General features: G+C 37.9%; 1 protein-coding gene across 17 annotated transcripts in view; it reads left to right on the top strand.

Moving 5' to 3' along the window:
- The window catches only part of DLG2 (discs large MAGUK scaffold protein 2), a 2,226,746-nt gene that overhangs the window by 1,883,568 nt on the left and 319,411 nt on the right, over positions 1-23,767 (top strand). For all 17 annotated transcript variants that reach the window (XM_061119788.1, XM_061119779.1, XM_061119776.1 and 14 more), the window contains one exon: positions 2,509-2,611. In XM_061119788.1, coding sequence (XP_060975771.1) covers positions 2,509-2,611 — 103 coding nt within the window. The remainder of the gene's footprint in view (positions 1-2,508; positions 2,612-23,767) is intronic.

Below are 23,767 nucleotides of genomic sequence, written 5' to 3'. Positions count from 1 at the left end.
TTTTGCTCTTTGGAACTTTCTGGAAATTTTTAAAAATATTTTCAATCTGAGGTGAGTTGAATTTGCCAGTGCACAAACCACAGATATGAAGAGCTAACTGTATATTAATTATATATTTTATTTCAATACATTATCTGGGCAATGACATTATGGCCTGTTTGTGTTTTCTTCATTATTAGTTTCTGTTGGTTTAGTAAACACATATTTTTAAGTGTGCAAGAGCAAACTAAAAGAAACAAATAATGTATACACCTTTTAGCTTAGAAAGTGTATTTCCAGGCATTTATCCTTCAGAAACACCTTCCTAAGTGTTTGCAGTAGCAAAAAGCTAGACACAGTCTTAGCCACACCAGTAGGGATCCTACTAAAAAATTACTGGTACATCCATACCATGGCATACAGGCTCCCACTTAAAGGTAAGACAATATGAACTGATATGGGTGAGGTCCAAGATACATTGTTAAATGAAAAACTAAACAAAAACAAGTTATAGAATTATACATATATATGATATGATCCTGTCCATTTAAACAGAAAGTCAATAATGTATTAAAACATAGACAAAACCAAATACAGATAAAGCCACATGCTTGCACATGCATATAGCAGATTTCTAAAAAGCATACACAAGAAGCATACAACAGTTGTTACCTCTAGGAGTGAAAACAGTGAGGGGACTTTTCACTTTTCTTTTTATACCTTTCTAAAACATAAGAATTCATTACCATGACCATATATTATTTTTTAATAAAAAGTCAACCCTAATTGTTTGACAAAAGAGATCATTTGGCCCTTGAAGCTTGTACCTTCAGCTTCCTGTAGGTAGGAGCCGAGATCAGATTACTTTTTTTGTCTCTTCCGGCTCTCTGAGTTATACTTCTGACTCATCAATGTTTGGACAGCCTCTGAAATGAATGTCATTATATAAGGATTAAATCTGGAATTTTATGGTTCAGAGAGGCTTGAGCCTTACAGTCCCTTCCCCCTGAAGCAGGTGAGAATTGAGGCTCAGAGGGGTGATAATGACTGTCCATCAGCTAGAGGGGAATGGTCCAGCCAGGCCCAGTCTCACTCAATACACTTCCCAGGGTAACCGCGTCATTGATGCTCTCAGTAAGCACAGAAAGCCAATCAATGCTTTCACCAGAATAGAAGACCAGGCAATTTATATAAGTGAGTAAGGAGACTTAACAAAGTTATTATGAGAACAGCATGTGGGATTAAAGATTACAGATGTTCCAGCCCTGATAGGGAAACACAGTGGCCACCCCCCAGTCATGACCCCTTCATTGTCAAAGAAGACTGATGAGAAGTGAAAACATTCTCTATTTTATGTGTAGATGGGCTGAGCAGTTCTTTTACTCTTCTTCATGGTCCCTAGCCATCTTAACCTATAAGTTAAAGGAAGCAGAATTTTAATATCAGCTGGGTAGGTTAGAAAACTGGATTACTGTGTGTTCAGTTGAAGAAGTAAAGCTTCTTAGGGGCTTGTCTTGTTCACCTTTGTTCCCCATCCTCCGTCCCGCTATGGGCCAGTCACAGAGCCCTGACGTTGGAAAGCACTTAGTAATTATATTGTGTTGGCTTAGACTGAATTGATTCAAGAAAAATTTTAGCTTCTGCCTCTCATTAAATTTGACTTGAGTGATTTTTTTTCCCCTCTCAGCAGAGTTTTATGCTTATTTTTCAGATGCTCTGTTTCTCTTTTGGCATGGGTCCTAAAATGGGAGTTAGTAAGAGCAACATAAACTCCCAGAATTCTCTATTTCATTTTGTTACAATTCATTCTGGGATCGTACGTAAGAAATGGGGCAGTCGAGTTTATTTTGGAAACAGGATCAGGGCTGTCTATCCAGGCTCAGGATGACAGGATGAGGCATATAACCAAAAGGGGAGATTTGGCAGGCAGCCAGCCCCATTCCACACAGTCTCCCCCAGAATCTCATATGAATATATTATTCTGTCAACACATACTTGTCTACATATATTACATGTGTCTTTCTTTATTATCCCATTTTCCTTCTAATTTTGAAGGCTCCTGTCTACCCCAGAAATCTACAAAACTCATAGAAGCATATTAAATGCACACACTAAAATCTTAATGGACTTGGGTAGACAGAACTTTCAACCCACTCAGACCATGGCACAAACGCCCTGGGTAGAATTTCACATCTCTGCTAACTAAAGTTATCAAGAGCATGAAATTTGATAAGTTAGCACTCCAGTGCCTGGGTAGGACATGAAGAGTTTTGAGGCAGGTAGCATCATCTTAAACAGCCTCTCTGTTTGGGGAAATTTTTTCCCTCTGTCTATCTGGGTTGGGAAGATCTGGAGAAGGAGATGACAACCTGCTCTAGTAATCTGTCCTGGAAAATACCATGGACAGAGAAGCCTGGCGGACTACTGTCCACGGGGTCGCAAAGAGTCAGACACGACTGAGCAACTGAGCACACATCAGAATGACGTGCCTCATGAAATACCAGAATTCTCTGGCTTCCTCTCTTTCAGGTGAACGGCATTGACCTTCGTGGAGCATCGCATGAACAGGCTGCTGCGGCACTAAAGGGGGCTGGACAGACGGTGACGATTATAGCACAATATCAACCCGAAGGTCAGTGAGAACTCAAACTTACAACGTTCTGATGCGTTTCTGTGTGAATGGGTGACCACATTTCTGATCACTGATATTAACTAGTTACTACCAACAAGATTTTTTAAAAACAATCTATGGTGAAAAATTGGTGGTTCATGTCCAAAGAACATGAGGTCTTGTTACTCTTAATCTTCCAAGGAAAAAAATCTAATAGTTTATAAAGGCCTGTTTGCAAATACAAATTCAAACAAATAACAACTAGCATCAACTTTCTTTCATTTACAGTCACCTGGTATACACTTTTGGTCAGCAATGGATACTATAAAAACAATTAAGATTTAGGAAGCAAGGGGAGAGATCTTAGCTATAGAAATAGACCATGATCAGTAGACTATTTTCTCTCCTGTGGCAATGACTTATTTTTATTAATACTAACATGGTTTTTGGATGTCCTTGATGTGGAATTTTATTTTATTTTTGCCTTTTCTGCCATACTTTCCCTTGTTTTGGAATACATCACTATAAACCCTGAGACTTGGTGAGATATCTTGAGTTGAATTAGCCAACTAAGACTTGATAAAATATTCTAAATTGGATTAGCAAACCCTGTTTATTTTAATTTGTTTCAACATTTGTTTCTATGATCAGAATGAGGTTCAGTGAGACAATTGGGATGTTACCTATTGTGGAGTTGATTTCTTAGCAAATTAGCAAGTGTGTGTATATATATATATATATATATATATATAAAAGTTTCTCTTTTGTTAATGAAATATAGTTACATATATCACTGTGGACTAGACTTTGTACAGAAAAACAGGAATATGGTTCTGTCCTCAAGAAACGTATTGAACTGTTTTTGGTTCACGTGGCTAGCAGAGAGGAGAATTTAACGGGTGAACATGAAAGTACAAGGTGCATTCAAGAAAGAGCCTTTGTGCATGTGGGTATGAAGCGGCTTATTTGGCCTTTTCAAATGATTATTTCTTAGCATCAATTGTTCTATTGATGTTTGGAAGACTGAGGTTTGTGTCTTTCCTGTGACATCTTAGATTTTACCATTAATGGTGGCCAACCACATGTTTTACAAGAGAATAAAGAAAATTGAATTATGCATTTTGATATGTTACTTTCATTTTGCCTGACTTTAGAATTTGCAATTAAGTTATACCCCCACAAAAAAAGTATTGATTACCTTCTTCTATTGGCCTAACACAAATATGACCAGAAAGCCACCTGGGAAAAGGTGGAAGATGGAAGATAGTATCACCAAGGAAACGTGTTAGACAGTTTAGGCAGTTTTGAGAAGTTCTTCTACTTCTTAAAATTTAGTAGATATGTCTTCTAATAGGAATAAACAACTCCAAAGTAAAACAGCTCCATTGTAAAACAGAAAATGAAAAGATCTGGGCTAACGCAATTTGATGAACAAATTCTACTTCATATAGATTAAGAACTTGTTCGTGAGATTCTTCCATTTTACTGATAGCTGTTTTCTTTGTCTCAAACTATATGATCTGACACAAGACATAAATATCCCTGAAAATTCTCATCTCAATTCTTCAGACTGATAAGATGGTTCAAACTATAGTTACACCAATTAGAAACTCTTGATGGTGAAGACAGTCATTCAAATAACCTTGAACAGAATGATTCCAAGCTTTAAAAGGTACAGTAAAGGATAAGCATGTCCTAGTTCTATCAGCATAAATCTTCATCCTAAGCTTCCTTACAGCTTGGTTTCCTTTAAGCAATAAACTCACTTTGGATACTGTGCTGTACTTTATCAAGATGCCTGTTCAAAACATGTCTTATAAATCACATAAATCGATTTTTAAAGTGCTTCTAAAGAAATCTGCAAATAACAACAACAAGCTTAGTATTTCAAAATGCCAAAGTACAAATCAAATTCACCGAATGACTTGCCTATTTTAATAGTCTAACTGCATTCTAATTTGTCACGGTTTTAAATCAGTTGGAAATGTGGTAATGCAACAATAAGCAATCATTTTTCCTCCCTTTGCAAATTTAATGGGTAACTGAACCTTAATTTAACTATTTTTTGAAATGGAAAACTAATTGGGTTGTTGTTCAGGTCAGCTAGGGACATCTAAATTATACAACATATTTAAGAAATAATGAACAATTTAACTTTAAAATAACAATCGAAAAGAAGAATGAGATGAAAAAAAGAATGCCATGGGATTCCATTAGGAAATTCTCACCAAGTCCCCTTTATTTGCATCAGTATTGCAAGGTATCCGTGCTAAGACTGATTTTATTGACATCTTTGTGATACAGTCAAGAATCAGGCTTTCAGGGAATATGTTTTTCACTTACATTCAAGTCATTTTATCAGGAAAATTCTAGATGCCTTGCTTAATATTAGTAGATATTCAGAAAATTCCACCTTTACCCCCATCCCAGTTCTTTGTTTTTAAGGAAATTTTTTTTAACTTATTCAGGAGAAAAGACTTAGATACATTTAATAGAGATCAGTTCCTGATGACAGATAACTAAAACTATATGGTCATGGTACCATCTCTAAGAATTATGGAATGTCATGGAAGGAATAAACCTGAAGGAACCAGACCAGCACAAGAGTACTTCATGAAAACGGGGAAATGGAAACAGACTTTGAAAAAAATGGGTGGGGATTCTATTCCAGAGAGCAGGGAGAAAAAATACCTACCTAAGACTGTGAGATCAAAATGTTGCAGACACCAAAACTTCTATTTTGTTTGTAGATGAATTTTTCAGTATTGTACATATAATTGGTATTTCTTACAAAGTTGTTGAACTAATGAAGAAAAGCTTGCCATTCTTCAGTACTTGAGTTTTCACTTGACAGTATTTGAAGATTGAAGGGCTTCATTTTTGCTACTTTTATTTTTTCATTTTTGCTTCAAAGCAGAAAATGTGCTAAACAAGTGTATTATGCAAAATATAAAACCATTTCAACTGCATATTTCATAGTACTTAGCACAGTTTTTGAAATAATGATAAATAATTTATAATTATCATAACATAGCAGTTAATGTCTTCCTTGGCAATTTTCACTGCACAGAGTAAGGCCAAAGTTGTTATACTCACTTTTGCTTAAAATGAGCTTGGTCCCAGTTGTGTGAATTACTCTATCCATCGTCAATATTATTCAATATCTAGTTCTAGGTGGTAGAATTAAAGCCAAATTTAAAGAGTCACAATCAATGTTTTCTTCCGGTGGTATCACTGTGTTCATTTCTACCACCTTTCTTTTTATCCAATTTGTATCACATGCTTGCTTTGAAATTAGCATGTATTACCTTAATAATAATAATCCTTTTTTTTTTTTAAAGGATCACATATCTGATACTTCAGAAAAAATTTTACTTAAGCAATATGAGAAATTAATTCTTATAAAAATTTGTTACCTATATACAATTAATGAAATTACTCCAACATTACTTGGAAAAAAGAAACATAATGCCCCCTACCACCCTACACACAACACAGACACACACACACATTTCCTTACCCTTCTCTGTCGTCTTCCTCATTGCTTTCAGAATCACCATTCTAAACGATACCACCCCAAGATGCCTGTACGCAACTCCTTGCCTTTCACAATATAATCCCAGCCGATCTCCATGCCCTCTTCCCCCACTGCCACTGCCCAGCATCATCCTTTTTCACTGTTCCCCTGCTTCACAGGACTGCTCCAAGTCCCTGACCTAGGTCCTGAGCTGTAATGTTTATGGGCCTTTGCTCCTATGGGTTTCTCTGCCTGGAATTCCCTCTTCTCCTCTTCAACCGGTAGTATTCCTGCTCATCTTGAAGGCCCTCAGATGCCAGTTCCATTACAAAGCCATCTGTAGTCTGCTGAATCAATGTTGATTTTCTCTGAGGTCTTGTTGGTTTTCTCTTTCTCTGAGTTCCCTAGACTTACATTCAGACACCTGGTATGTCCATTGTGGAACTTGCACATTCCTCCACTCAAGGGAGCTTCTGGAGGGCAAGGAACCTTCTACCACTCATTTTATCTCCCATGTTAATATGCTCAGTATGAATTTGACTATGCTTTATTAAAGAGGTATCAAATGTGTCTCCACTTGTTTTAAAAGTATAATATCTTTAGTGTGTTGGAAAATATTATAACAGATGTTTAAGAAATATTTGCAGAGTGCATATTGAATGAATGTCCTGCGCTTTTGATATTAAACGCAGCAATGGTAAATTAATCCCTAGACTGGACGTTTGGTGTTGATTCTGTTTTTAGGTGGTGCTTTTTGGTTTTTTGTTACTAAACATTTAGCAACCCTAGTGGATAAACTCTCTTTATCCTGTACTGCAGAAAATCTACAGCTGTTGGTCTGTAATATAGAACAAAGAAAAGATAATTAAAGCGCTCACATTTTTTAGAGCTTGGTAACACAACTTTAACACCATTGATGAATGAAAGAGGCGTTGATTACAACCTAATTATACATTTGTCACAGAGTCTAATATAGCATTCCCCTGGGTCAGATTGGGGCAAACCTTTATAGCATTTATTGCCTTCTCGCTGATATAATAGCACCTATATTTAGTGTGAGGTTACTGACTGAGGTTGAAATAATAAACCACCAGATATTCACTAGGAAAATCAAATGAACAATATAAATTGTTGGATAAAGCACAAAGTAGAGACAATTAATTGCCAAGCTCTTCCCATGAAAGCCATCAATATCCCCCTGTCTTTAATTTGGCTACTCAGGGCATTGCTGTGGACATTACAAGGGCTTCAGAACAGTCTGAAAGTAGTAAGAAGGAAGTCAGTGGTAGTCCCCACCAGTGAGCAGTGACTTCAGTAGCCTGATTTCCTCAACCTTTTATTCTTTAATAGAATAATCTGAGTTCCCAAAGGAAAATCCCAAAGAACAGAGTTGATCATTGCCTGGACACTCATAAATGTGGTCTGGTTTATGGGACTGTGGCAGAGTGGTCATATTCATTCAGTTAATAGATTTTTTTTTTTTTTTTTTGCTGAACACTTACTATGCCTCAGTCAACATTCTTGGAAAATGATATATCAGTGAACCAAAGTTGCCCTTTCAAATAAATATAAAATTTTTCAGAAGGTGATAAGTAGTATAAATAAATAGAAAGAAGAATAAGGCTGATAGTGACAAAGAGATATATGGTGGGTAGGGAAGGTCTTCTTGCTATCAAGGTATTACTGCAGAGACTAAAAGAAGTGATGAAATGAGCCATGTAGGAAGCTGGGGGAAGAGAGGAGTTATTTTTGAGTCTTGGTCTACTGACTATGATCTGTGAACCAGCAGCTAGATAGAAACTGAGAGCTTGTTAGGAAGGCACAATCTTGAGTTGCAACCCAAGCTAACTAAATCAGAATCTGCACTTTATCGAGGTCCATAGGTTATTAGTGTACATACACTAGACTATGAGAAGCACTGCTCTAGAATACCTAGGGACTCTGCAGAAATTGCCACTTAACACTATGGGGTGGGACTCCTACCAGGAGTACCGGGCAAAGTCACATAAGGAGACATCACAAGGTGTGATTTCTGACATGTGTCACTCAATGGTAGGTCATATCTCAGTGGTTTTACTAGAAACAGATCAAGCTTCAGGGGGTGTAAGAAGTTCATGTGTCACCTCTATTTTGCCTATCCCTACCTTCTAAATACAGATTATCAACCTAGTTCCTAAATCTTGCTAGAACTCCTCAGCCAGTGACACAGTGAACCTGTTCAGGCTTCATTCTTTTGCATCATGGCCTCTCCTGCAAGTGAGCTAAAGAAGCACTGAGTTGGGATCAGGGAAGATTGAACCCCATCCTAATGGATGGCTTGGTGAACCAAAAATTCATTCAGCCATCACTATAAATTTTCTTTGAGTGACTTACTATTTTTAAAATAGAAATTAATTTAAATAATCTTTTTTACTTCTTTTAAATTATGTAGCTAATTCAGGGGGTGCAGGGAAGTATATATTCCTTTTTAGCATGAAGTGAAACTCTGATCTTCAGAGTAACCACTCTGAGTAACCACTCTGAATTAAGTCTCCAAGCTTAAACCAGAATTGGAAACTATAGTGCATTTCTCTGTAGGATCAAACAAATGATGAAAACTTGAAAGTAATAGGCAATTTAACCTTGGAGGAATATTGGCAACTTCTACACCTTAGGGTTCTCAGAAAGAGTATTTGCAACATTCAAGAAGTTTACTTGCAGTGTAAGCTACATTTCTTTATTTAAACCAGTGTCTACGTAGATTTATGCATATGAATGAGCAGCTGTGGCATATCAAAATATTTTCTCAGTGCAAATAACTGCATCTTAAATGCCCAGGCAAGATTCATAAGGTCCAGCTGTGGGTCTTGATCAGAAATTGCACCAGCATCATCAGGAAAAATTCAAGATGAGCTTTAGAGTGAAAATTACTGTGCAGGATTCTTGACTTCAATGAGGCCAGTATTCTGATACCAACCCTAACTCCAGCTGTGTGACCTTGTGGTAGTTATTCATCTTTATGAGTCTCAGTTTTCTTATCTACAAAAAGGAAAAGTTAGGATGGGTAAGGTATTTATCAGAATAACTCTTCAGTTATTACATTCTAGATTTTAAAAAATGACCTTGGGTGATATAGAAGCATAAATTCCATTACTTGAATATTTTGTCACTAACATAACACCTTTTTCCTTTACATTGTTTGCATGATTTAAGAAGAAATGAATGCACAGTCTAGCTAACTTGATGCATTCTGTGTGGTTTAACCAGAATCCTTGAGAAACAGAAATTAAGAGTTGGAGGAATCCTTTAATACTACCTTATCCAGTTTCTTCGTATCACAGACAGGGGAGCTGAACCTTAGTCAGCTTCTAGATAAGAGAGCAGTTCAGTAACTTAAAAGCTGTCATAGCTACTAAGGCTGAGCAGCTAGTAAATTCCTTAATTCTTTTAATCCCTATAATAGCTCATGAGGACAGATGGCTTAAATAGCCCAAGAAATCATCCGATAAGCCATCATGATCAAAAGGACATAAAAGAATTTTTAAAAAGTTCTCATGGCATCTCAGGGATTTCTCATGTACACAACTTTCCTTTCTGGTTTACTGTTGTTAATTGCTATTGTTCATGTATCACAGTTAAATTAGGTATATATATGTGTGTGTGTGTATTAAAAGTATAAACAATTATTGTTAATTTTAAAAATAACCACCAATTTGGAAATATTGATAGTTCAATAAACAGACCAACTATATTATGGTTTTCCTCTTTCTCACCCTAAATTCTTCCTGGAGCCCCCTTTATCCATCCATCCATCTTTCTGTCATCAATCAGTTCATCCTTAGTGATAGTCTATTGCCACATATCCCGATTTCTCCAAATATGTTACATGAAATCTGTTTTAGTTAATCTGGTTGGTATGTTCTAATTTTTACCAAAATATTAGGAAATGAAACTTCATATGACTCTAGAATTTGTACTGCTTAGCCATGTCTTTCTCTTCAACTCTTTCTCAAATACATATACATCCACTAATGGATACTACTACCTCCAGCAACTGGAAATCTCCCAGGATGTTTCCTCAATGCATCCTTTTTCTAGCCTTCTCCTAGTTGCTTTCGTTTTCTCCTTAGCCTTCATCTAACACATAGGACTATAAAATATGACCAAAAAGATGATTCCTGGAAATTGAGTCTACAGATTCACCAGAAGGTTCTCTCCATATACTTTAATGATTAACGATGCTGAATCCCTCTCTCTTGTCCATACCCCAGTTTGGACCTAGAGAAATGTAATGACGACAAAGGGAGATACCATTTCCTACTCTTAGAAAACTCTCTTGACCTCATTCTCTATCCTGGGAATACAATATCCCAAAATGATTTCAAAGGGATTAAAAATATTTACAAAGATAATTCTATTTTATGCCTACTCCCACTGTATCATCCCTCTTCCCATCACCATAGCAACTCTCATTCCATAATTAAATATATCAACCCTTTTGTATATCATCTATATAATGATTTTATATGATTTTGTAGATCCCTTGGCATCTGGTAACATAAAGCATTCACTCCTTAGTACTGAAAGAGACTAAGTATATCCTTGTGCTGGAGACATTTTGACAACCCAGAAACATCTTGAAGATCCTTATTCATCTTTAGAAACATCCAGCTCGAATACATAGAAATGAAGAGTCTTAATCCCATTCTTCAGTATACAAATAATGCAAAGGGCACACAAATCATTGTTAGATAACCCTTCCATTTGCTAAGAAATTTCAGGATGTTAGATAACTGTCTCCACAGAGATGAAAAGAAGAATACAAACCAAGACAGATTTAAAATACTTACTAACTTAACTCCATCAAAAGGGATGTAAATCAAAACAGATTTAAAATACCTCCTAACTTAAATCAGTGTTCTGGGTTCCCATCTAGTTCACCCCCACATCTTTTCAACTATCCCCTTATTTAAGCCAGTCCTCAAATGTAAAAACACAGCTTTCTTCTCCTTCCCCTGACTCTGCACCCAATGCTTTATTGACCACGTCTAAGCCACATCGCTCTTCTGAACATTGATTCTCTTGCTTGCTAATTAAGATGGTTAGAGAGATTATTTTTAAGACTCTTTCCAGCTGACATTCTGTAAAAGTTAGTTTACTGTGTCTTCTAATTAAAACTTGTCATCTAAGAATAATAATTACAAGCAGGTAATTTCTAAGTGTTCTCTTATTCCACATATTTTAAAACATGGATATTCTGCTTTCATTCACTTGTGGGAAGGGGAAAGATCTGTATCTATGGAAATTTCTCTTTCTGTGTTTAATAGGATTTGAACCCTCCAATAACAGTTTTAAGTGTAATTCAAGTGGAAGCACTTATTGCTTGTGGGGGCTTTCAAGATGAACAACTTATTGTACATGGTCTCTTTGTTTATAGACTCACTGTAGCCTAAATCTTGTCCACTTAATAAATTAAATTGTAATTACCAAGCCTACAAATACATTTATTGAGGTTGATAGAAAGTAATATGAAAAAAAAAATCAATTTCAGGAAATCAAGTGCACAGAAAGCTGAAATAGGATGTCTTAAATTCTCAGAATCACAAGTAATAGCAACTTCAGCATGGAACAAAAGGGAGCCTAGGAAATACAAAGTATCCAGCTTTAATGTGCTCTATAGGTTCCTAATCCAAATAGGATTCCTGGTAGGCTCATTGACTAAGTCTGTAGAAGGCAAAAGTATCCAAATTGTGCTTTGGTTCAAAATAATCTTCTCTTATTCCCTCTTTCCATTTCCTCATATTCATGTTTCCACTGCTAAGGATAATTTGCTTTCTTAATAAAGAACAGCTGATGCATTACAAAAATTAAGGAATAACAAGATAAAAATTCATTCATCCAGTTTTTATTCAGCTAATGTTTATTAAATGCTTCTGATGAGTGACACACTGCCCTGAATGCTAGAGCTAGAATGATGAGCAAAACAGACATGGCCTTTTCCCTAATGTACCTACAGAGGCCAAGCAAAATCACACTAGTGATTATATTACTATTATATTAGCTTATTATACAAGCTAATAAGGTGGTCACTTTAGAAAAAGAGAAGAACTTGGATCTAGACTCTTAGAGTCTAGGAACTCAAGTATATCCTTAGAGTACAGTGTGTGTGTGCGTGCTAAGTCACTTCAGTTGTATCTGACTCTTTGTGACCCCATGGACTGTAGCCCTCCAGGCTCCTCTATCCATGGGAGTCTCAGGCAAGAATACTGGAGTAAGTTGCCGTGCCCTCCTCCCGGGATCTTCCTGACCCAGGGATCAAACCCACCTCTCTTATGTCCCCTGCACTGGCAGACAATTTCTTGACAACTAGCACCACCTGGGAAGCCCTAGAGTACACTAAGCCAGATCAAACCCAGACAAACAAAAAACTAGAGAGAGGGCTAAGAAGGGAGCATTTCCGCCAAATCATATTTTCTTTACTCTCAAGGATGAGTAGGCATGCGTTTGTCACAGCAGAGCGAGGAAGCAGTCATAAGGAAGAGGAGGGAAGGTGTGCAAGCCCCTCTGGAAGGGAGACGGTGGTGCGACGGAGGGGCTGAAAGCAAACTGGAGAAAATGGGAGCAACTCTGTGCACAGGAAGCTGGAAGCGGCGACGGGGTGCGTACCGGCACGAAGGACTGGCTTAAGTGTTTGGTTCTTTCTTCTGGAAACAGTCGTGTTGAAAGGTTTTAAGCTAGAGGTTGGCAGAATCCGATTTGCTTTTCAAAAGGATGAATCTGGCTGCTGAATAGAGAGCAACCAAAGAGCTCCAGGGGCTGGGGAAGGGCCAGTCCAGGTGAAAAGCATTCACCAAGGGGGTGGGATCAGCTGAAGAAAAGGTGGAAAGAAGTAGGCAGACTAGGGGTAAAGTGAAAGTGAAAGTCACGTCACTCAGTCGTGTCTGACTCTCTGCGACTCCGTGGACTGTAGCCCACCAGGTTCCTCCATCCATGGGATTTTCCAGGCAAGAGTACTGGAGTGGGTTGCCATTTCCTTCTCCAGGAGATCTTCCAGACCCAAGGATCAAACCCAGGTCTCCTGCATTGCAGGCAGATGCTTTACCCTCTGAGCCACGAGGGAAGCCCCAGGGGGGTAAAGTAAGGGACAAAACCAACTGACATACATAAGGGCTTACTAAAATACATGAATGCATCCTTTTATTAAAATATGGCAAAACGTTTTTTCCTACAATTTGCTTTTTTCACCAAGCAATACTATACATATATTTAAGACATATTTTCTATTAGTAGCTAAAGTACTTACTCATTCCATGATTTTATAGCTGCAAAGAATTCTACTGTAGAGAGTGTCATGATTTATTTAACCAGTCCCATATTGGTGGGCATTTGATCATTTTAATCTTCTGATATCACAAACAATGTAGCAATGGTGTATCCTCTACTTCTTTGTCTCAGTTGGCTTAGCAGTGGGAAAGCATTTTTGACTAGTTTCAAGATGAGTAAACCCCTCAAGAAAAAGCATATTTTATTCATTGTTATATCCCTGGTCCCTAGCACAGTGCCTAGCTCATAATAGGCATTTAATAAATGTAGACCAAACAAAAAAATAAATGATGCCAATGAATTAATGTATCTATTTTACATAAACCATTCACTTTTTAATTTCAACTAAAGTATAAGAAAATATTGATGAGAAAAAAAGGAAGATAATTGCAGAAAGAGAATAATTAAAACTAGCCTTTATAGAGCACTCACTATGTACGTGTGTGTGTGTGTGTGTGTGTGTTCAGTCACTTAGTGGTGTCCAACTCTTTGTGACCCCATGGACTATAACCCACCATGCTCCTCTGTCCATGAGATTTTCCTGGCAAGAATACTGGAGTGGGTTGCCATTTCCTCCTCCAAGGGATCTTCCCCACCCAGGGATCGAACCCATGTCTCCTGCACTTCCTGCATTACAGGCAGATTCTTTACCATTGAGCCACTGAGGAAACCAAAAATCTCTGTATATGTTAACTTCTTTAAACTTCTCAAGAACCTATGAGATCATTTCTATCGCCTTTTCCATTTGCTCATTTACAACTGAGGATGCAGAAACTCAGAAAGCGTGAGTGGTTCTCCCAAGGTGAGACAGCTAACCAGTAGAGTAAAACCAAGATTCAGACTCAGTCAGAAAGATTCTACACTAGATTGCTTGTCACAGGAGAGAGGAAGAGGAGCCAGATTCACATGGTGATAAGAGGGTCGGAGAGAAAAATCACAAGGGATGGAAAGAACATGGAGAATCCAAAGAAGGGAAAATGCCATATACCCAGAGAGAGAAAGGAGAGAGGAAGAGACGGGGAAAAGATAAGCCAGATGGGGAAACAGAGGTGGGAGTGTTCAGGTCAGGCAGGGCCCACAGGTTGCTGGGATCGTGAAGTTTAGAAACCAGATGTGACAGAACAGAGACAAGCAAGATTGTCTTGGAGTAGACGCTGGTCAGGGAGCAGATCTAGGATTTAAAAAAAAAAAAAAATTACTCTCTCTTTTTTAAATTTGTTGTTGCTATTTTCAGGATATTGGAGATTCGGGCCTGTGATTCAGTTCTGACAAATGGCCCCAGAATGGCATAAAGGCAGGCAGAGGGCTCACCACTTACTACCTGTGAGGACTTAAGTGATTGACGGCCTTTCTGAGCCTGGAGTTCTTCACCTATTACAAAGCAATGATCATATTTACTTCCCAGAGTTGCTGGAAGAATTGAAGGAAATGGATGTGGAGTATCTACAAAGTAGACGGCCATCATAAATGACAGCTAAGATCACAGCCCTCAACAGCAGGCTCATTATAGTAAACACTATGCCCTCTCCTCTAACCAGAGCTTGGCACTGTGCTTAGAGTTATCCCTAAGAGGACCAGAGCCTCCCAGAATATGGGAAGCATTAGTGACTAAGAGTTTCTACTGAGAAATCAAATAGATAGGGTTCAAATTCTAACTCTACCATTAACAGCTGTGTGCTCTCGGACAATTTAATTTACCTCTCGGAATATCATTCTTTATCGGTAAAATGGGGATTCACACCCGTGACACAGGATGATTTTGAGAATTAAGGAACCCAAAGCATGTAAAATGCTAAGCACAGTTCCTGACAAATAACACATCTTCAGTTCAGTTCAGTTCAGTTGCTCAGTTGTGTCTGACTCTTTGCAACCCCATGAATCACAGCACTCCAGGCCTCCCTGTCCATCGCCAACTCCCGGAGTTGACTCAAACTCACGCCCATTGAGTCGGTGATGCCATCCAGCCATCTCATCCTCTATCGTCCCCGCCTCCTCCTGCCCCCAATCCCTCCCAGCATCAGGGTCTTTTCAATAAGTCAACTCTTCGCATGAGGTGGCCAAAGTACTGGAGTTTCAGCTTCAGCATCAGTCCTTCCAATGAACACCCAGGACTGATCTCCTTTAGGATGGACTGGTTGGATCTCCTTGCAGTCCAAGGGACTCTCAAGAGTCTTCTCCAACACCACAGTTCAAAAGCATCAATTTTTCGGCGCTCAGCTTTCTTCACAGTCCAACTCTCACATCCATACATGACCACTGGAAAAACCATAGCCTTGACCAGACGGACCTTTGTTGGCATAGTAATGTCTCTGCTTTTTAATATGCTATCTAGGTTGGTCATAACTTTCCTTCCAAGGAGTAAGCGTCTTTTAATTTCATGGCTGCAATCACCATCTGCAGTGATTTTGGAGCCCCAAAAATAAAGTCTGACACTGTTTCCACTGTCTCCCCATCTATTTCCCATGAGGTGATGGGACCAGATGCTATGATCTTAGTTTTCTGAATGTTAAGCTTTAAACCAACTTTTTCACTCTCCTCTTTCACTTTCATCAAGAGGCTCTTTAGTTTTTCTTCACTCTCTGCCATATGGGTGGTATCATTTGTATATCTGAGGTTATTGATATTTCTCCCAACAATCTTGATTCCAGCTTGTGCTTCTTCCAGCCCAGCATTTCTCATGATGTACTCTGCATGTAAGTTAAATAAGCAGGGTGACAATATACAGCCTTGACATACTCCTTTTCCTATTTGGAACCAGCCTGTTGCTCCATGTCCAGTTCTAACTGTTGCTTCCTGACCTGCATACAGGTTTCTCAAGAGGCAGGTCACGTGGTCTGGTATTCCCATCTCTTTCAGAATTTTCCACAGTTTGTTGTGATCCACACAGTCAAAGGCTTTGGCGTAATCAATAAAGCAGAAATAGATGTTTTTCTGGAACTCTCTTGCTTTTTCGATGATCCAGCGGATGTTGGCAATTTGATCTCTAGTTCCTGTGTTTTCTAAATCCAGCTCGAACATATGGAAGTTCACAGCTCACATACTGTTGAAGGCTGGCTTACAGAATTTTGAGCATTACTTTATTAGTGTGAGAGATGAGTGCAATTGTGTGGTAGTCTGACCATTCTTTGGGATTGCCTTTCTTAGGGATTGGAATGAAAACTGACCTTTTCCAGTCCTGTGGCCACTGCTGAGTTCTCCAAATTTGCTGGCATATTGAGTGTAGCACTTTCACAGCATCATCTTTCAGGATTTGAAATAGCTCAACTGGAATTCCATCACATCCACTAGCTTTGTTCGTAGTGATGCTTTCGAAGGCCCACTTGACTTCACATTCCAGGATGTCTGGCTTTAGGTCAGTGATCACACCATTGTGATTATCTGGGTCAAGAAGACCTTTTTTGTATAGTTCTTCTGTGTATTCTTGCCACCTCTTCTTAATATCTTCTGCTTCTGTTAGGTCCATACCATTTCTGTCCTTTATCGAACCCATCTTTGCCTGAAATGTTCCCTTGATATCTCTAATTTTCTTGAAGAGATCTCTAGTCTTTCCCATTCTGTTGTGTTCCTCTATTGCTTTGCATTGATCACTGAGGAAGGCTTTCTTATCTCTCCTGCCTATTCTTTGGAACTCTGCATTCAAATGGGAATATCTTTCCTTTTCTCCTTTGCTTTTCACTTCTCTTCTCACAGCTATTTGTAAGGCTGCCTCAGACAACCATTTTGCCTTTTTGCATTTCTTTTTCATGGGGATGGTCTTGATCCCTGTCTCCTGTACAATGTCACGAACCTCCGTCCATAACACATCTTCATTAAGTGCTAATTCTCATTATTATTACAAGTATCAGAAAGCCTATAATGTGGTTATTATGCACAGAGAGAAGCAGACCTAGAGGGGAAAGAAACTTGAGAAAACTCTTGGGAGACTGTAGAGACAAGCTTTTTGAGAGATTTCTTCAAGTAATAGAACCAATGTGGAAATAAATGGGAGTGTCCAAATGCTCTCTGAAGACTCCTAGAGTCCAGTGAAGAAATTGCAGGAGCAGGGTTCAGGGAATATGGGAGGAGACAGCTGAGTCCTGGCCTCACTCCCACTCCAACTAGAGCAGCTTTCTTTGCTTTTCATGTTTGGTCTTGGACACATGAAGGATTATGCCACCAAAAACCAGTTTTAAGCTGTTTTAGCAGAAGGTGAGAACGGCTGTTTAAATTAAGGTGCATATGTTTGTGTGGTCAGAACCAAAAACAGCTGTAAGTTCAGTTAATTTTCCACCGGAATATAAATGCCATGAAAGCATCAAGTTTTATCTGTTTTAACCACTGCTGTGTCCCCAAGGCCTAGAATCATGCCTGGCACACAGTAGGAGGTCAATAAATATTTATAGAATGAATGAATGAACTAAACAAATTGTTCATGCCTTGCAGTTTCTCTTGAACCTCAGGTGGCAGAGCAAATTCATCCCCACTGAAAAGCATTTTAGGAGTCATGATAGTTAACTAAATTTCCCAAATATTGATTTTGCTTGCTGAAAAAGTAGTCGATCTATGAGAGTAGGTTACGTGTTCCCTAGATTGATTCTGGCATCATTGCTGAACAGGCTGCCAAAATCAGATACTCTCAGTTTTACTTTTGTTGCTTGTTGTGTGAAAACAAAAAATTAAACAAACCAAATACTTTTTTCCCGGTGAACTGAATGGTAACTTTGTACCTTTCTGTAAGTCTTAGAAACATTGAATAAAATCTAAAATATTAACTAGCACCAGTATGAAACTTTACAGTTTTTCACCTGATATACAGAACAACTCCAAGAGGTGAATAGATAAGTGATAGTATCATCATTCTAATTCATGGATAAGGAAAGTGAAGGTCAGGCAAGTAATGTGACTGGTCCAAGGTCATGAGAGTAAGTGCTGTGGGTTGAACTTGCACCCAGACCCTCTGACCATATTTCTTGTGCTTCATGGCAGTGACATGCGGGCTCTGTCGTGTCCAACTCTTTGTGACCCCATGGACTGTAGCCCGCCAGGCTCCTCTGTCCTTGGAATTTTCCAGGCAAGAATACTGGAGTGGGTTGCCATTTCCTTCTCCAAGGGATCTTCCCCACCCAGGGATCAAAGTTTCATCTCCTGTACTGGATTCTTTCCCAGGTGAATTCTTTACCACTGGTGCCACCTGGGAAGTCCCTTGTGCTTCATACTGTTCTTCAAATGTTCTTTAGCATTATACTGTTTCATAATTCTTCTATCACGATAAGGATAGTTGAATCAATCTAGAATGATCAGGCTTTCCATAAGTTTGCTAAATAAACATATTTTGGGAAAACTTATTTATATGTTTTCAGTGGGTGAATGTTTGATTGATGATGAATGGTATATCATTTTAAGCTTATTTTTCAATGGTAGTATAATTACATGAGTCCAAAAATCAAAATAATATTAAAACTTATATGCTGAGAAGTCTTGTTTCCATTTCATCTCCATCGACCTCATTTCCTTTTGCCCTTACAGGCAGCCATGTAATTAATGAGTAACTTATCCAAGTGTAAATTGAAACTAAGAGCAGAGAGGAATAGCAGTAAGTCTTATTTGCAGTGTTTCAAAGGAGGAAAAAAATGTTTAATAGGAGAATGCTTAACAGTCTAGAGAATCAACGAATAAAAAATTGTTATTTCTTAGTTGGGTTACCATTTACATCTGCTGCTCATACATTAAGATATTTTTCTCAAGTCAGAAATACTTTTATAAATGTTACGTTTTCTTTCAATGTGACTATCATAATACTTAATATACAGTGTCAACTGTCAGGGGATCATAATTTCTAAAAGAAATCTTCATGCAATTGTTCTTCATTAAGTGGTATGATTTTTTTCTGGAAAAATTTGGAACTTAATATCCTCAAATGTGGTCACTGGAGTCCAAAGGGATCTTAAATCAGGGTTAAAATAACCCATGCTCTTGGAAATATGTGCAAGAGTTACCTAGTTTCATATAATAGACATTTTCATATAAAGGTATTTAATAATCTTTACTATAGGATAGTGAATATATAAATTCCTCTTTGTTTAAGGTCACTCAGAAGAGTCTTTATAAGTGATTGATTTCTTTGTAATATAAATAATCACAGCCTATCTTATTCCAAATTTTTAATGTTTATATTTTCTTTTAGATACTTAAATTTCTTAAAAATAGGTATCATTCATTGTGGAAGACTCTTCTAGGAAGCAAAAGGAGGAATGTTAAGAGTTTCAGTGATAATTCTCAGCTATTGTGACTTAGCAGTGAGCAGCAAAAACACAAAGGATATTTTTAAAGAAACACAATTACCCATAAAATTGCAGACAAATAGTTGCTTTGAGTAACTATTAGTGAGAAATAATGAAAGTAGAGTGTCTACACAATTGTTATCAAAACACAGTCCAAAGAAATAAAGATGTGAAGATGGCTGGGGTTGGGAGGAGGGTAGCAGGGAAGACATGCTGATAAAATAATGAGGAAAATCAAATGTTCTCAACCTGGATAGTTCTATTTACAGTTAGGAACACATTTCCCCCTCTTTCTAGTAGATCCAACAGAAAACATTTTTAATAGTCTTCTGACAAATGCATATTTCATCTTCTAATTGGAAGCAAAAAAAGTAGATTTTCAAAAAAAAAAAGTAGATTTTCTTGTTAATCTTTTATTTGATCATTTGTGGTTGTTGGAGATATTGAAATATTATACAGTGCATTATTGTAGGGTTTTTCCCTCCAAGCTGTTAAATTTCTCACAACTTGTGTTTCCTCATTGCAATTCTATCTTTGTCTTTCCTAATTATAAACCTCAAAAAAGAAAATTACAGAGAGCTTGAGACTATAGAACAAGATATAAAGAAGATGCATTATAATATCTGAATATAAAATACAATCTATTTATTTTATAAAATGAGAGTTGGTCTTCAGAATAAAACTTAAATGCACATATTGAGCCTTATGTTTTCATCTTCTGTGACTTAGCAATTATTACTCTCTCTGCCCAGAATTTCCTTCTTCCTTTTTCTACTTGACATATTCTTTTTCTTTCGAAAAGTGAGCTACAGATCATCACCTCCAGGAAGGCGTCCTGGCCTTCACTCCATCCCCAATAGAGTAACACTGCTTCCTACATGCTTTCTCAGTTCCTATCACACTTTGTTTCCTCACCTATTCCTCACTTTTTTTTTTTTATTCCTCACTTCTTTAGAAAGGCAAAAAGTCCATGATCATACAACTAATATAGGACATGTTTGTACATTTGATAGCACTTCTCCTCAAAGCCTCATTAAACATGCCTGGTCTTAAAATCTGCAAAGCTCCATTGTACTGCTAAGCCCTGGGGCTTTAGAACTCCCCTGTGCTCTAAGAGGGCACTTTCCTTAAATCTGGCAAGATGTTGCTTAATAAAATGCACACCAAGTGTCTGAGCAATTGAAGGAAGAGAGTAGTATTATGGTTTAAAACTGGATATAAAAAGAAAGCAGATTACCACTGAAGTGAGGATTTCTGCATGTCATTTGATTTAAATGGAACTATGATTAGGAAGAGAAAAAAGACATCGGAAAGGCCATGAAAAGAAAAATAGTAGCAATTTTGAATTTCAACTAAATGGATAAAATCTGGGGCATCACAAATGGAAATACTTTCTAAAGCTCTCAACACTAAAGCATTTAACCTAAAAAGTATAGATGCCTTAGGAAATTATATCTAACCTCCAAGGGGCAACATATTACGTTGATAATTAATGAATTCTATTTGAATAAAATGACATCAAATATATAAAAATATGTTGCTAAGATAATGAACAGCTGAACTTTAGGCAGCAGCAAAACAAAGACATATGAAACAGAAAAAAAATCATCAGAATCAGAAAAAACCCAGAAAAGGATGAATTTTATTGTCAGAAAATATATATTATCAATCTAGTCACAAACATGAGATTACAGACACAATGAGTTTAATTACTGAACTGCTGGAAATTCAATATTTAGAAGAAAATGAAACTTCTTATAGAGACAGAAAGATGTTTGAGGACAGAGCAGAAGTCAAAGACAGTGCTTCTGATACTTTCTAGCTTCATGATTTTGAGAAAACTACTAAGCCTCTCTAATTCTCTCATCTGTGAAAAGGAGTTGATAATATCTTCTTCACAAGGTAATTTTGATGAGCAAGTCTTAATTAGAACTCCTGGGACTTCCCCGGTGATTCAGTGGTTAAAGAATCCATCTGCCAATGCAGGGGACACAGGTTCAATCCCTGGTCCAGGAAGATCCCACATGCCGAGGGGCAATTAAGCCAGTGTGCCACAACTACTGAGCCCATGAGCTGCAACGATGAAGACCCAGCACAGCCAAAAAATAAATTTAAAAAAATCTTTTTAAAGAATCTAATCTTAATAGTAAAACAAACAAACAAAAAAAAAACTCCTGGCTCCTAGAAAGTGCTCAGTAAATGCTAAGATAATGAAAGAAAATGCTGCAAAATGCTTATAGTGCCAGACACTATTCTAAGTGCTTTACATACATGTAACCCATAAAGCAAGTCCTTGAGATAGAGGCTATGATTGCCCCCATTTTAGAGATAAGAAACTAAGGCACAGAAAGGCTAAATAACTTGTTTGAGATCACACAGCAGGGTAGTGCTGGAGCTCCAGTGTCCCTGTTCTTAACCATCCCAGCATGCTATTATTACATATTCATACTAAGATGATAGCCTGCTTCAATTTCTCCATAACACTACATATAATTATCTCTCTTTTTCTTTTTTTTTTTGCTAATGGTCTTCCTTCTCCTATTTGAAAACAAGTTCCATGAGAGCAAGAATTTAGACTGCTTTATTTATCTTCAGCACCTAGAATACTGTTAGGCACAAAACAGGTATTCAATAAAATTATTTATAGTATGTTAAACCATAATTGTATATACTGTTGGTAAGGAAGAATGTGGAGGTACTTCCCCGGTGGTCCAGTAGTTAAGACTCTGTGCTTCCAATGCAAGGGGCATGGATTTAATGATATACGTATCTGATTCTGATTTACATATCAGATTCTAAGAGATTATAATATCCAAAATCATTGCTAGTAATGAATCAGAAACACTCCCCAACATTAACAATGACAGTTTGTTTACAAAGGATCACCTGGGCAACATGCAAACCACATATGTTTTCCCTCAGCTGTTGATAACAGAATTAAAGACAGGCACAGTCTCATTTTTTCTCATTTTCCAAACTGATAAGAAGAAGGAACACAGTAGAACCCAGCTTTGCCAGGGATCACAAACAAGAAATACCAGTCACAAATAGTCTGACCTCATAACTCATTATAAAAGAAAGCATTCAGTGAAATATCCCCAAATTAATCTTACTCATATTGTTTATAAGAAGAAAAGATGATGACAGCTTTCACCAGCATCCGAGCTGCCCAGCAAAGAACAATGTCAAGGAAGGAAAGTGGACATTATATGCTGCCAAGTGCCCTCAAGATTCCACCACATGGGGCTGCTTTTCATTTATTATCCACACCAGGCAAGAACACCTGATCTCTTCATTGTTGTATTTGAGTCATGATTCTGATGCGTTTGCTTTCCATGGTGGGACCAGGCCGTGCTTTCCTACAGTAATACATGCATATGTCTCCTTTGTTCCAGCCCTTTGCTCCACACGGGGAAGAAGGGCTCCCCACTCTCAAAGGCTGAAAACAGTGAGGTCTGCTTGACTACCGTATTTGCCTGAAGTGTCTGTCTGCGTGCTGTGCCGTGCCCATGCTCAGCTGTGTCCAACTCTTCTCGACTCTTTGGACTGTAGCCAGGCTCCCCTGTCCATGGGCTCTCCCAGGCAAGGATACTGGAGTGGGTTGCCATTTCCTCCTCCAGGGGATCTTCCTGACCCAGGGATCTTCTACATCTTCCGTGTCTCCTGCATTGCAGGCAGATTCTTTAACTGCCGAGCCACTGGGGAAGCCCAAAATGAATTCCTACAGATGAAAATATATGCAGCCTTACGTACTGGATCCTAACCCTTATTTGGGAAACTTTTAATCTCTCCGTTAGAACTGAAGGCATGTTGTTAGTGGCGCATACCAGGGCCCAAATTTGAGCTTCTGTGCACAGACAGTTCTGTGCTTTCTGTTCAAAAGTAAGTCCAAATTCTAAGACTTTTCCTCTCTGGACATAAAATAACAATGGAAGGCCCAGCACTTTAAAATCTAAGTAATGTAGTAATAACATGGAATTCAAAAAGATTAATCTCTTCTTTAAGGTAGAAACTATCAGGAGAATAAACAAAGCAAATCTGCTACCTCTAAGTGTTTCAATTAATTCTTCTATTTAATGAGAATCTGAAAAAAAAAAA

The sequence above is a fragment of the Dama dama genome, chromosome 2, assembly GCF_033118175.1.
Source record: "Dama dama isolate Ldn47 chromosome 2, ASM3311817v1, whole genome shotgun sequence".
Classification (NCBI taxonomy): domain Eukaryota; kingdom Metazoa; phylum Chordata; class Mammalia; order Artiodactyla; family Cervidae; genus Dama; species Dama dama.
This window is presented reverse-complemented; position numbering and strand designations above follow the sequence as displayed.